At 42.3% G+C, this 15635-nt stretch overlaps 1 protein-coding gene across 1 annotated transcript; it reads right to left on the bottom strand.

Moving 5' to 3' along the window:
• Window positions 1-764: 764 nt before the first annotated feature.
• Window positions 765-7630, bottom strand: gmpr (guanosine monophosphate reductase). The gene is made up of 9 exons (XM_084379619.1): window positions 7287-7630; window positions 4333-4452; window positions 3853-3936; window positions 3588-3761; window positions 3413-3494; window positions 3063-3169; window positions 2423-2465; window positions 2134-2293; window positions 765-1563 (listed from the first exon to the last, which is right to left on the bottom strand). Exons 1-9 carry the CDS (start codon window positions 7371-7373, stop codon window positions 1383-1385), a joined length of 1038 nt encoding a protein of 345 aa, XP_084235745.1. The 5' UTR covers window positions 7374-7630; the 3' UTR covers window positions 765-1382.
• Window positions 7631-15635: the final 8005 nt, after the last annotated feature.

Here is a 15635-nt window from a genome sequence, read left to right as displayed (position 1 = left end):
ATATAATCACCTGGCTCTGTTTTGCAGTTAACAGTTAATGAATGCTTTAGTTAAGCCACAAACATTATCTGGATGGCCATTATGAAGTCGCAACTGATCTTAATAATCCTTTACAATTGCTTAATGAATGGCTTATTAATTATTAATTCTCTAAATTTGCCATTTATTGATGATGGTTATTATAAAGTGTTACCCCAGGTGCTTTATTAAACTGATGGGACAGAATAGTCCCACTATAGATGACCGTTAACACATTATCTCTGTTTCGTGGCTTGTTATAATACACATCACGTTAGAATTATAACTTTCATTTTTCATTGTGTTCAATTGTCGCATCGCTTGATATGATTTTCCCCTGAAGTTCCTCGCCTAATCCTCAATGCAGCGGAAACCACAATTCCTAAAGGTCTACGGATTGCAACCAACTGAATACACCTCACCTCTTTCTCCCCCACGGTGGTTGCAAAAACTGTGAAAGGCCCTCTCTAGGGTCAGTGATTCTTAGTTTCTGGTGATTATACGCGAATGAAAACACAATAATGAATATTATATTCCACTATGGCCAATATATTTAAACGTGAGTGAGTGTTATCTCAAGTATGTCAGATGTTTAGAATACATAAATCCAGAGGTCTTCAGCATTATCTTCCTCACAACCCAAAATACACACACACAGACGCTAAGGAGACATATTATGTTGCATGCCATCAGGAATGTGATTTGCACACCTTGGAAAAACACTTCACAGAAGGATGGGACACCAGTGAGGAAATTAGCAGAAGGTCCTGCATGCACTTTATTTCTCCAGTGACAGTTAAAGGGGTGACGTCTCTGAATCTTGCATATTGATTCGCACATTCATTCCAGCATACAGCTCAGCAGCTTCCCCAGGAGATTGAAGCACGAGTATCAGCCTCCTCCTGCTGAGTGTGTTTACATGCCATGTGTTAGCTGACATTCCTGTTTATTCTCAGTGCCGTTGATCTCTAAATATCTGATCTAGAAAGAGTAGTTTGAAAGATCAGATCTGAAGTACACCTGCCTCAGTAGTAAGAATCCATCCCTGTTCATATAAGGATTATTTGCACCCTCCTATTCAAAAATGAATCTGTGATATTATAGTCTGTGAGCATGTAAACGCGCTCGCTGCAGGATTAAGTCGATAACTGTGCCGAGATTCTCCTGGGGAGAATGTTTCAAGTCATATTTGAGTTTATTTGAATCACAACCTGCAGGAAACTAACAGCTTTCTGACAGCAGATATCCTGAGAGAAACAGGTTGGGTGACCATGGTGAGGGTCCTCCTATTGCACGTTTACACTCTGCACAATATACAATGCATATCATGCAACCTGTGCGTATGTGGACCCGTGTACGCCCTGCTAAGTGAACATGTGGCTGGACTGCTGTGTGACGCGGATGAAGGTGGTTCTCCTGCTCAGCTCTTTGAGCTTGGCGGCGCCCACGTAGGTGCAGGTGGAGCGGAGGCCGCCCAGCACGTCGCGGATGGTGTTCTCCACGTCTCCTCTGTAGGGCACCTCCACTGTCCGACCCTCGGACGCCCTGAGAGCAGAGGAGAGAGAGAGTAAGTAGGACAATTTGTAGATGAAACAATAAGGCACGCAGTATGTGCACATGCAGCTGTTCAGAGTTCATGTGTGAAAATATGCACTGTAAAAATATCTCACTGAACTGTTACTATCTTGGTGATTGGGTTTTATATGAGGTGTAATGAGACATCAGAATTAGACTAAATGTACTAAAACTTGATTTACTAGTTTCTATGCTTGAATTATATTCTTGGTATTCAGTGAATTAAGTAAAAACTGGTTATTTCAAACCTTTGAACACTCATCAGAGCCCTCCTATTTGTAGACTGAACCAACTTATTTTGCAATATCTTGTCAAGTAAAAGGATCGTGCTGCATGAACAGATGATTTCACTGGTTTTCAGTCATTTTCTCATCAAATTCACTGTTTATTTCCTGTGTTATAGCTTTCCCTGTGTGTCACCACAGCGTGAAGTGGATTGACTCATTCAATATGATTTCACAATTAGTTTTGTGCAATTAAACCGAGCACAAACTGAACATTGTAATATACTGACATATTGGTTGTATAAGTCTCTCTCACCTGTACTCAGCAACTCCCCCCACATATTTCTTCATGGCTGTGTCGGAGCTCATGCCGTAGAAGAGTTTGTATTTCTTCCCGTTCTTCTCGATCACCTCCCCGGTGCACTGGTCGTGACCTGCGAGCATCCCTCCCATCATTACAAAATCAGCCCCCGCGCCTGAGGAGCCGAGGCAGAGGGGTCATGATGGTTAGATTTTGTGAGAACAGTGCAACGCAGTCATACAAGACCCTGATATGTGACTCATTTAAGTATAAAAAGAGCAAAGATGGTGGGATGAATACTTACCAAAGGCCTTCGCTACATCTCCTGGGCAACTGCAGCCACCGTCCTGGAGAGAGAGAGGAGGAATACACAGTCGGTCTCACTGTACGGCTTCACAAAACATTTTTATATATTATATTTATAATGTTCTACCAGCGTTAGACAACTGAGGATGCCCTCTACTGGCTGCAACCTGGTATTATTATGAACATTGAAAGTGTTATGGACTTAAATAAGCAAATATTTGTTGATTACTCGGCCTATCTTGTTGATCAACTCTACAGCTTAGGCAAGGGTCCATGGAAAATGTGTGTTAGGACCTGAGGGATAGGTATATGATAGGGTCAAGACCAAGACTGGCTATTTCAGTTATTATAGTTATTGTTATTGATTGTCACAGGGTCAGATCCCAACTCATCGCTGACATTTTACTCGGGCAAGGTGAGGTGAGGAGGTGATTATAAGACTGTTTTCGTGGGTTTCTGCAACACAATACACAGACGTCTCTGACATGACGTCAGCATTGTTGTCTTACACACTGTTGATAATGTTTGATAAGCTAAAATTCTCATATCTTTCAAACTGCTCCTTTAATATCTAACACTAACTTCACTAGCTGTGGCTGCCCCTTGTCATGTCTCTGCACCGCGGTCTGGGGACTTACAGAGATAATGTGTCCTTTGAGGCCGTGAGCTGAGTCTGCACACTCTATCACAGCGCTGAGTTGTGGGTAGCCCACTCCTGTCTTGATCCTCGTCGTGCACACAGACCCTGCAACACACAAGCGCACACATTAGGCAAGTCCATTTAATGTAAGTCTCTACAACAACCAAAGAGCTGTAATTCAAAACCTGGCTCTATGAAATCAAAACTATAAGACACAATTTGCTATTAATGCTCCTCAAGCAGCGTGTCTCTATCTCATGTCTCAGTTGTGTCTGTGTTTAATATGAAGCCTGCTTACTCAGACGGATCACCCTCCTCGCACGCTCTCACACACTCGTGCCCACCCACCTGGCCCGATGCCCACTTTGATGATGTCAGCGCCAGAGAGGATGAGCTCCTCCACCATCTCTCCTGTTACCACGTTACCGGCCTGCAAGACAGACAGCCAGCATCAGCCCCTGAGACACAAATCTCACCGCACATCTAATAACTGCCAGCCAAGATGGTGAACCATGCCTCATACCATGATGGTGTGTTTGGGGAACTTTCCTCTGACCGTCTTGACAAACTCCACAAAGTACTCAGAGTAGCCGTTGGCCACGTCCAGACAGATGTACTTGAGGGCGGGGACGGCTTCCAAGATGGCACACAGCTTCTCCAGATCGGCACTGCCGCTGCCTGAGCTGGCAGCGATGTGCTGTGGAGAAAAGCCACAACTGCCTTTTTAGAAAATGTGTGTCATTATTTTCCTGTTGCTAATGAGGAGCAACCCACATTGGTGATATTACCTCTAAACACTCTGGATGATTCGCAGCAAAGTTCTTCCATTCTTCTACAGTGTAGTGTTTATGAATGGCTGTGAAGAGTGTGTGCTGAGGAGGAAAAAACAGGGAGTCAATAAATTATTAAGAAATCGAAGCACAGTGCGTCAATCTGATCATTTACATGCAGGAAAACAACCCGTCGTCAGGCTGAGGAGTAAATCGGTTCATTATTTTTCGACACTTTGACTTCCTGAGTCAACAGGTTTTACAAGAAGAAAACTAGCTACATCACAGGAGCCAGCAGATGTCTAACTGCTTCTAGGACAAGCTCTCTAAATCATGTATGTCCCATGGCTTCCCACAGCATCCTGGTTTTTCTGTTTTGTGCTTCTATGTCAAATACTTGAAAAGAAATCTCAGCGGATAGACGCGTACAGATGTCGGCAGACAAACGCACAAACACAATGCTGCTGCTATGTATTTTTCATTCTGTCGAAAACTCACTTTGCTGAGGACCTGCGCCATCTCGAACGTCCCCGTGGTGTCCATGTTGGCAGCGATGATGGGGATGCCAGTGTAGGTCTGTTTGGAGTTGCGGAATGTGAAGGTCCTCTGAAGGTCCACCTGAGGGGGACAAGACACGTTGACGTGAACATTAATCATAGCCTACAACTGGGAAAGTGTTTTATGTGACAGAAGGATTGTTTTTTGTCACTGCAGATTTTCTTGAAGCATGTGGCTCATGTTCTGAGTCGGTGTGGTCCTCGTGGGGAAGCACTGAATCATTTAGATCCGGTGGTTAGCTTTAGCACAGCGCTGCTGTAACGTGATAACAAAGCAGGGTTCATTGTGACACACTAGCTGCTCCTTTTACAGGAAGGTATTTATGCCACTGATGATGCAATTCATAGCAATGATTCCTTCCAGAAAGATCTAAAAGTACATCTTATTCCAGAGAGTTAGCATGACTAACCACGGGACTGTTAGCTGCTCAGTATGAGTGGAGTTTACACATAAATGTGTAACAGTTTTACAGACATCTCTTTTATAGTGGTGATCTACGGGGAAAATGCTTTTTGGGCCACAGGAGAAATTTTAACTGCAATACCGCAAGTGACCACTGGGCAAAATCGTGGGTCTGTCATTCATACGTATCCAGGTTTATCATACATTCATACATTACACCAAGAAAAGTAACAATGTCTCCAACAAAGGCAGTAAAAAGTAGGACTACAAGCTAAGAAACGGATGAAAAACAGTATCTCATTTTGGAATATTTTTCAAAACTGGCTTTGCAAAAGTGAGGACGGAAACTCAGTGCATTTGTTAGTTTGATCTCAAGGATACACATTAGGCCTTTGTGTTTTGGTCGGATTGTTATTTGCTGCAGAAAAGGCTAAAAAAAAGAGGGTTACAATGAAAAGTGAAACTTCAGATTTTAAGCCTCCAAGCGACGATTTCATTTACTCAGAACCAACAGTCTCACACTGCTGAAAGCTTCCGCTGAGCAGATCCAAGACATTTATTATGCAAAACCACTGCAGCTGTGGAAATAGGCTAGCAGTACAAAGTGTGCCATAACCTTCTTCGCGGCGAGATCATTTTCAGAGCAAAAATGAAGCTGTAACTCATGATGGTTTCAACAAGAGGAAGAAGTATGAATAAGAAGTCGAGGGTATCCTTCGTCTTGCTGCAGCGAATCAATACGGGCCTCTTCTTTTTAATACAGCACACTGACTCAGGGGTTTCCGGTCGATTCACCAGTAAATCATGACGAAGGATGACACATGGATCCAACAGCCTCAGTTGTGAAACAGTCTTGAGAGCTCTAGTATAAAATGTACCATGACAATTCTGTCATGTTTGCATTAAATCACAAACCACCCTCAATGTAATTAAAGTCAAAAGTTGGAGGGGTTTGGGGCTAAATATGAAAACATCTGGTTAAGCTGATACAGATGTGCAGCCATACAAGTTGAAGGGCCGGTACACAGTACACTCCAGATCGAAGGGAGTCGTGGTGCGTCAGTGCTTGACTGCCACGTGACCTCTTCTTGTTCAGGCGGTTTATCTTCCACGATGTTCATGCACCCTCCCCTCTCTGCCGATGTCTGGAGAGCTCAGCTATGGCAGGTGGATTTCTGCTCCTGCTAAATGCAGCAATAATTCAAACAAGCGCAGGCAGAACGTCAACAGACGGATGCTTTTCGGAGTGCATGGGCCATTAGATTTAGCTGCGGCATATTGGCTGCAGTATATGCTGCACTGAAGCCATATTGTGTCGACTATTGATGTCTGAAATCCTCTCAGTTATTTGAGGTGTTTCCTTTATTATTTAGCTGAAGAAAATGTGAAGGAATGTCAAGAATGAGGTGAGATATTCAACAAACATGGCAAAATACAGACTTGGCTTTCACTGCCTTCAGTCAAGCCAGTGCATGTTTGAGTACTGTGTGTTCTTTGTGCTGTCGTGGGTCTCAGTGTATATGATATCTAATGTTATCCTGATAGCTCTGTGGCGTATGGAATGTGCTCCGGTTGACTGTAACGCACAGTACTATTTTTAAACAGGTTTTCTGAGAAGTCTCCTGTGTCTCATGTTGCTCGCCACCTGTCAGACGCCAACTCCAGCCCACTTGTACCCCTTCGATCTGGTGCCACCACACCAGTATCACGATCTAAAGTCGCTTCCAGCTCCTGATCTAGTGTCACGTAACTAAGTTGAGGAAGTTGCGATGATAAAACAACAAGGCGAGGGCTGTGTCGTCCCTGAGAGGCACATCAGTGGGAGCTCGATACACCGTGGCCTGTCAAACCTGTTTACAGTGAAAATGATTGATGACAAAATCAAGCCCATTCTGATCAAAAGCTTATTTTTTTAATCTCTGACTCTTTTCTTTTTCTTTTGTTGTTGCTGACATTGATTACTTAGTAGTCTCTGTCTGCCACAGGCTTGCCTTGTTTTCTGTCACCTTTAAGAAGGTCACTCCTCTGTTACAGGCTCCTGCAGGACAGCATTTTTGCTCACCCAAGTACAAAGACAGTGTACACCTACTGGATTACACAAAACAAAAGACTCAAATATAGAATTACACCGAGGGTGCACTTTTCAGCTTAAGTAAGACGTCCTTTCGAGATTAATGGGTTAATTCACGAGCTGCTCTGTAAGTAAATACGCCTAAATTTCATCTTTAATCATGATGACGATGAAAGACAACAGGGTTAGTGCTGCAGGCCTTCAAATTACTGCCCCATGTCGTGCACCCCCATGTATAAATAGTTAACATATCTCTTTTGCATCACCAGCCATCGAGGCGTAAGCGTAAGTGCACTTCCTGAATGCAACAGTAAGCAGATTACACTCCTCCTGAAAAGTCTCCTGCTCTGATGGTCCATTGAACTGTAGCTGTAATACTTTAGATTACATTATCAGAGTACAACTCATTAACAGCACCGACCTCTGAGCGGCTCTTCAGGCTGCTCCTCTTGGGTCTGAAGAGGACATCCTTAAAGTCCAGCTTGAGGTCTGCGTCCACGCGAGGCATCTTGGATGCCCAGAACACTGATGACCAGGGTGAGGAGGATGAGTATGCGGAGGAGAATCCCCTGAGGAAGGCTGCTACAGCAGTGGTGGTCGCCGGTCCCAAGCACCAGCCACCAAACCCGAACCTCCAGGCGGCCAGTGTATTTATAGCAAAAAGGGGCCCGGCCCAGCCCCGGCCCCCATGGCTTTATTTGGGCCTGGACTCCCTCTCTCTCTCTGTCTCTCTATCCCCCTCCTCTCCTCCAGCGTCCTCTCTCTCCCTCCTCTCCTTCAGCAGAGTGGCAGCAGCATCAGTGGCCAAGCTGGCAGGCACGCCTGCCTGACGCATACACACACACACACACACACACACACACTCTTCCACACACAGACATGGTAGCACTGCAGTGGCTTGTGTGCTGCAGTGTGTAAGAGCACACCTGCTGTCCAGTTGGGGCATTGCTCCCTCAGCTGCTGGCAGACAGCATGCAGACAGAGGGGGAGATGTGGAGACACAGAGGAAGACAGACTGGAGTGCACCGACAGCCGCTAAAATGGAAAAGTGATTTAGCAGTCATGGTGGATAGGGTGCAAAAGGGAGCACAACGCTTCATCGCGCTTTTGCACATATGTCTTTTATCTTTCCTTGATCAGCTGTGTTCCCTTTAAATTGTTAATGCATCCGCTGATCTCCCTTTTGCCGTGCTTTAGTATTATGTCAGTTATGCATACCAAAGAAGAGAAAAATAAATATTTCTGTTTATTGCTCTCTGATCTCTTCTCTTAGGTCAGATGGTCTGTTATTGTATTCTGAGTTGTATTGAACCTGAAGGACCCAAACAGCCACCAGCAGCTACGAATTGTTATTGTTCTGAAATGTTAATAACTTATGAACCACTAATCCTACCCATATGCTTTTCAGTGGTATCACACAGGTCGTGTTTGGCTCCGTAGTTTCTTCCTTTGTGCCAGCGAGCAATGGCTGTAGCCAAGCTACTTCTGTTGTTCATGTTCAATGGATCGTATATTTCTCTGTAAAAAAAAGTCCCTTTTGCTTCACTGTCCTCTGTTAAGATTAAATAACATTTCTATTTACTCTCTTTTTGGGCACATCTATGGTCGGTAAATGACGCGTAGGATTACACCTGTTTTAATAACCAACAAGGATAATATCATAATAAATGGCTGTGACTTGTTAAAGTGAAACTCTCGCCAAAAAGCAACCGAGGCTTTATTTATGATTGGGTATGAGTCAAACCTTCACGTACAAGCACACTCATGACCAAAGAGGCACTTTTAAGATTTACCGTAGTTTCGTTTTGGGGCAAGCTCATTTTGAACGGGAGTACATGGGGCATACCACGACGGCATCAAAATGTCTATTTTTAGACCACTAAGAAGGCTCCACACATCATGAAACTTTACTGGTAGCATCACCAGGGTCTCTACTCATGACACGAGCAGTAAGAACATTGTTTGTGTACACAAAGTGTGTGAAAAAGACGGTTTTGAACTACTTACGCTTAGCTACTGGGACTCCGGCGCGCCGCCGCCATTCCAGGCAAAAAGTGTCGATCTCCGAGTGCGGCCATCATGACGGAGAGTAATGAATTCGCGGATAATTCGTTGTTCTGTCGTTAGTCAAAAGCAACAACATGGACGTCAGTGTTGCTTTTGACTAACGACAGAACAACGAATTATCCGCGAATTCATCTGGAAATAAGCCCGAGGAGCGTCCCACCGTTACTCTCCGTCATGATGGCCGCACTCGGAGATCGACACTTTTTGCCTGGAATGGCGGCGGCGCGCCGGAGTCCCAGTAGCTAAGCGTAAGTAGTTCAAAACCGTCTTTTTCACACACTTTGTGTACACAAACAATGTTCTTACTGCTCGTGTCATGAGTAGAGACCCTGGTGATGCTACCAGTAAAGTTTCATGATGTGTGGAGCCTTCTTAGTGGTCTAAAAATAGACATTTTGATGCCGTCGTGGTATGCCCCATGTACTCCCGTTCAAAATGAGCTTGCCCCAAAACGAAACTACGGTAAATCTTAAAAGTGCCTCTTTGGTCATGAGTGTGCTTGTACGTGAAGGTTTGACTCATACCCAATCATAAATAAAGCCTCGGTTGCTTTTTGGCGAGAGTTTCACTTTAAGAAAAGGTCAATGTAGACAAAAGGCATATGGAAGTCTAAAAACAGCCAAATCCATCTTTAAAAATAATAATTATGATAAAAAAAACTGAACTTCTTGAGGCTCTGTCTGAGTTCACAGTAGAAAAACACCACATTTTGACTGACGAGCAAATGTAAAATTGGGAAATGAAATGAGCCTGACTGAACTTTAACGTTCTCATCTATCAAATGATGCATGGCACTTGATGCTGACTGCTAGAATAGGAAAAACGAAGTAAATACAAGAGAGTCAGGCGCCACAAAAATTGTTCGAGGTCCTTTAGGGTAGATCCCCTCCGCTCACTGAGCTTCACTGTGCGAGACTTTGGCGGGAGAAGGCTGTTTTCACACTCATCTGCTGAAGAGGGAAACGTTCTTTGTGCTCAACTTCAGGCTCAGCTTCTTATTCGTCTCAAAATATGTCTGGAGAAAAGAAAAACACCTACTGTGTTATATTAGTCATGTATAAGTGGGCCTGAAGGCAAGTGGATAACTGAAAAATCACATAAATACACCACTGTGTGTAACAAATATGAGTTAAGACTTAAAAGACAGTTCCTGAAAAGTCATCATAAAGACATCACTATACTTCAGCAGGAGCGCAATTGCTGTTCAACCACATCCCAGGAGGATCTAGGAATTTCTCAGAGGTTATGAGCGACTTTAAATCAGTGCTTTAATGTTATTTTTCAATCGTTCTTTATCATATCGGCAGACTGAAGCGAATCCCTCGCTGTACTGTACGCATCAACTTCCCATCATACACTGTTGGCTGTTAGTACAGAGACAGACCAGTAGATGTCAGCACAGCTAAAGAAAACAACTGCCGAGTTAAGAGCAGAATGAGCGCCAGGGTCAAAGCTCTGTTAAAGTGTTTCCTGGCAACAAGAGGTGCCTTTATGATATTTATCTGTTCATCTGTCACTGCCTTCACAGCACAATGAAACACATGGTTTTCTAACTGGGGTGTCTTTGTGCTCTGACCCTCCAGGAATCAGTTATTCCTGAAAGCATGAAAATTGTCAAAATGAACTTTTTCCACAGATATTTTCTCACTTCCTGCACTGTGAGCCTGTAACAAAAAAATGTATTCATTTACATTCACCACACAGAGGTTAAAATACTGTCATCATGATTGCTACTGGATCCATCGATATCTAATCTAATGCTTCATTATTATATAAGTGATGACATAAGACTAATGCACAGCTGTGAGGTACAGCACCAGTGGCTGTAACCCCACTGCTCTTTAACCCTTTGTGCACGTCACACTAAACTGCATTGATAAGAGAGGCGCTGAATGAGGTCAGTCTTTTAAAGCCCTCTGAGGCAGTAAAACTGATAAGAAAAGAACAGTCTGGCTTTAACTGTATGTTCTCCTTGTATCTGTGTGTCAGCTTGTGTAAGCGCTCACATCTGGAGTTTCAGGTGTTCATCTGAGTTACAGGCCGGGGGAGGAAGTGGGTGAAAGTGCAACAAGTAGCTATCTCTGTATGTACATGCAGGGTTTTACTGCTTGTACGACATGAGTCAGTCTTACAGTCTGAGCTGATACACAATATCTGTAATGTTTAACTTAAAGTCTTATACAGTCGTGGGTCTCACTATCTGTGTTATCAACGCGTTAGTCCAGACTGAAGTATCTCCACATCTACTGGATCGATTGAATTAATGGTCCTTTGCTCTTCTGCTTACTTTTCCTTTATTTTCACATTTGTGGTTTGAGTGAATGACCTCAGCAGCTTGTAAAAAACTGTGGTACAGACATTCATGTCCCACTAGATAGATTATTGTGGCCTATTTTTCCTTTACCACCACCATCCATCATTTTTCCAATACTTTGGTTCATGACTAAGTACCTGCTAAGCTACTGACATTATCATTAACCTCACTTGCACTTTGTGGTAAGTAAACTTAGAAATGTTGACATTGTAGCACTGCAGTGATAGTTATTATCAGTATGTTAGCATAGCCATTGACTCAATTAATATTAAATGTTTAATTCTTAACCAGTTCTTAGGCATACACAGAGAATATAAGGCCACTGGAGTCTATATTAGCTCCAGACTTAGCATAGACTTAACATAGAGAGGCAAACATGCTTATGGCAAATTCTCTGCATGGAGAACATTGTACAGCCCGCCAGACGCATGTTGTTTACACTCATTTGAGACTTACGAGAGAACACAGAGGCATGCACACATACATGCACATACACCCTATATCCAGTCACCAGCTGACGATACCACCCAGAGGTGGGCTCTGTTTGCCTTGAGCTCACTTATCTCGTGCACATTCAGAGGAGCTGCTTTCCCCCAGCAGTGTGTCATTGGGCTGAGCAGATGTGAAACCACATGGTGGTGGGTGGGAGAAGTTGGTGAGGATCTTTGATGTTCTTCTCCTGGCATGAGTTGAAATGATAAGAACTTAAAAATTCTATTTGTCTTCAATGCGAGTGGCTCAGGTAACGAGGTTGAAGAAGAATCTTCCCCACCAGGGAACATGCACCACTTCATGTTGTCAGGTTTGCAGTGATGAACTAGAATGTGAAGACGTCGACGTCGAGCTAAATGTGTAGCACTTCCTCCTTCTTGGTAGGCCCTGGCTTCTGCATGGACTGGACTTGAACCGTCATAAGTACGAAAATAGCAATAACAAGCTCCAGAGAAGTAGGTTAAATGTCAGTCTGGGTTAACTAGAAAACATGGAAAGTCTTCAGAGACAGTGTGACATGCAGAGGAACAGAGCAGACTTGTTTACTTGTCGATCTATTTTCAAACATGCTCTCCTTCCCTTTGCGCCTCATAACTATAACATTATCCTGCCTGTAAATATTGTAAAATTGGATGCTTAACCTAATTCTTCAGTATGTTTCTAAATATCCTTGTCACTACAGAGAAAACTGTTTTAACGTATCTGAATCTGTTCTGCAATGTTTCTCAACATATTTAAAAGGATTTCCTCCACATCTCTGAGCAACTTCAGACCTGAGGAGGTCAACATTTCCTGTGGGGTTCCACAAGGATCAGTTATCGATCCACTGCTTTTCAGTCTACACTCTTGGTCCCGTCATATAAAATCACAACGCATCAAACCATTCCTTACTGCATTATTTCCAAATTATTAAATTATAATTATTAGTATTACTGGCTAATAACTGCTGTAAATTCAAAGCAGTATACTATAAATATTTTACAGTAAAACAGAGGAAAACCACAGTGATATATTGTGTTTCTAGTGACAATTTTACAGTGAAAATACAGTGTTTTGGTGTAAAAAAATTATGATACTGTAATACGCATCTGTAGCTACTGTAGATATACACATTTATAGTAAAGTTCTCATAATATTACAGCAATGTCCTGTGTTTTTATATTAACCCAACCATGTTGCTTGTTAGCATGCTAGCCTGTCAGCCTGTTAGCAAGTGTACCTTGTTGGACCACATAAAGGCCTGTTAGCCTGCTGTTATTATGTTAGTGTGTTAGCCTTTTATCCTGTTAGCATGTTGTTCGCATGTGTACCTTGTTGGACCAATAGAAGGCCTAGTAGCCTGTTGTTAATATGTTACCATGTTAGCCTGTTAGCATGTAAGCCTGATGTTAGCATGTGTACCTTGTTAGACCACTTTTAGGCCTTCAGAATGCCGTTTAAATTCAAATGCACGGCAGCTTATCGTAATATTCCAGATCATTAGATCATTACATCATAAATCATTCACGCATTGCAAAAGCATAAAACCTGGTGTTTGTTAACAGTGTAAGACAGCCTCAGCCTTGTTTATAGTGTTTTGTTTTCAAGGCACAAGCTTGAGATGGCCTGTCACCACACACAGTACTTTACATGAGTCACTTCTGTCTGAACTGATAGAAATGCAAGTGAAATTTTAAGGCTCACTGAGCCCCAAATTACACTCTCATTATTTGTCAGTGGGCTCTGGCATGTGGAGTAAACACGGGCAAAGTAGCCAAGTCAGTCATCGATGCAGCAGATGTTTCCTTGACATTTACTCTCAGTGTGCAACAGTGAAGTAATTCAGCATTGATGGCAACTGGTCTTGCCATGTGTTTGATGGCAAGGCCAATAAACACACGGAGGAACCGACAGTGCAAACTGTTAGATATGGATCTGTTATGACAGGATTGGGATTCCTATTATCAATGTTTTAATAATAAATCCCAATCCTGTCATTATTAAAACATTGACAATAGGGGAATTATTTAAAGGAAGTGTGAACGTGTGAGTAATCACTTCAGTCTATCCCCACCTACAAATTAATATCCCACCTGAGACATCTTCCTGTGTGTGTCTAGTCCGTGCTCTTAATTAAACTGTTTACAATCATTTATTCTTACGTGTACTTACCTTTAGTTTCGTTTGAGGAACTATGAATCCAGCAGTAATAAAATAAACAGTAGCTCCTGGTGTAGTCAGACATGTCTGTATGTTCTCCTGATGGAAACTGGTCATAGAGCACACCCCTGTCAGGTTTTATTGACTATCGCCTGTGGTTATATTCACACTAGAAAAGGGACATTTGCAAAATAAAGCCAGTAAATCCTGACACAGTTGAAAGAAACATTTTTTTGGCAGAACATGTGACAATACGTCTGAATCTACTGTGGGAGTAAAGGAGATTTGCATATATTCTTTTTTGAAAAATGGTGAACTTATCCTTTAATTGTTTCAACGAATCATTAACAGGGCTGTAACTGTCCCACATTGCAGGCACATTTTATTGAAACACGATTCCAGTGGAGCATAAATATGCAACAGATTAGGCAAATCCAAAATCCACAGTCTCTGGTGAAACCACTGAGCCCTTTTAGTTTTCTCTTCTTTCTGTTTCTCTCTGACACTGGCTCCACATGTCACCTCCCACTGCAAAATCCATATGATGTTGGAAATTCCTCAACAAGAGATTAATGCAGGTTTGGGATTAGTGTGACAAAAGAAAATGTTTTCAAATTGTCTCGTTGTAAAGAGCTTAACGTCGTGGCAGCCTTTTCTATGTTTTTCCACTGCTGTGTTTTTTTTTAGCCATAATAGCATCACGAGCTTATCCACCTTTTTCCTGACATGACTGGTGGTTTCCCTGTTAGTATGCTTCAACTACGTGTCATTGGCTGTGCATGTGTGTGCATGTACGTGATCATTGCCAAGAATGCGAACAGAATGTACTGTACTTTTTGTACTTTTCCTACAACTCTCCATAAAAATGTTGCTCCTCCAGAGGATTTGTTAGGATTGCAACCCGATCAGCTCTTCATCCTGCTAGATTTCTCACTCGCAGAGGTCAATTGTCGATACGATGTACAGTAGGTGTAACAAATTATGTAATGTTTATTATTTTATCTGGCAGAAACTGCTTCTCTATAAAATATTACAAAAGATGCCTTAAAAACTTTACACTGTTGTTCCTGTAGACGATACTTATTAACATCATGAAGGCAAAAGCCTCCAAAAAGTCTTAATACATGCATAAAAAAAAGATTTATTAAAAGGAAATGTTCTTGCTTTAGATCTGATAGCTGTAAAAAGCATGGTTAACTGCTAATAAATGCATAATGACACACTAAATAAAGAAAGTAAATAAAAGCTTGGTGAAGGTTTAACATTGATTTTATAGGTTATATTATAAGTTACTTTAACTCAACAAATGTGGTTGTTATACCTTCATAAACAATTATAAGAAACTCATTAGGTTGTTTGAAAGAAGTCATTGTAAATGTCCTGTAATCTATAACCATGCTTATGATACCGTTATTAACCCACAATAATGTTAAAGGTGCACTATGTACGAATTTTAGTTGAAAACATTAGAAAAGGTTAACCAAAACGGTCAACAGAATTTGAGTGAACTAACAGTCATGAAGTTATGATGTCTGTGTATTGTGTTGCGAAGATATCTCCTGAAGTTAGCGTGCTAACCAGCTAGCCCCAGCCATAAACACCAACGCTTCCCGAGCTCCCAGTCCGGACCACTAGCTTCACAGCTAACTGAGCTAACTAGCTGACGGCAGCTACAGTTAGCAGCAGTTAGAGATAACTCTAGTGATAAGCTGCCCTCGATTTGCTTTTAGAATGATTTCGACTGGAGGCCTATTCTTA

Source organism: Pagrus pagrus, assembly GCF_965226575.1.
Source record: "Pagrus pagrus genome assembly, chromosome: 17".
In the NCBI taxonomy this organism is placed as follows: Eukaryota; Metazoa; Chordata; class Actinopteri; order Spariformes; family Sparidae; genus Pagrus; species Pagrus pagrus.
This window is presented reverse-complemented; position numbering and strand designations above follow the sequence as displayed.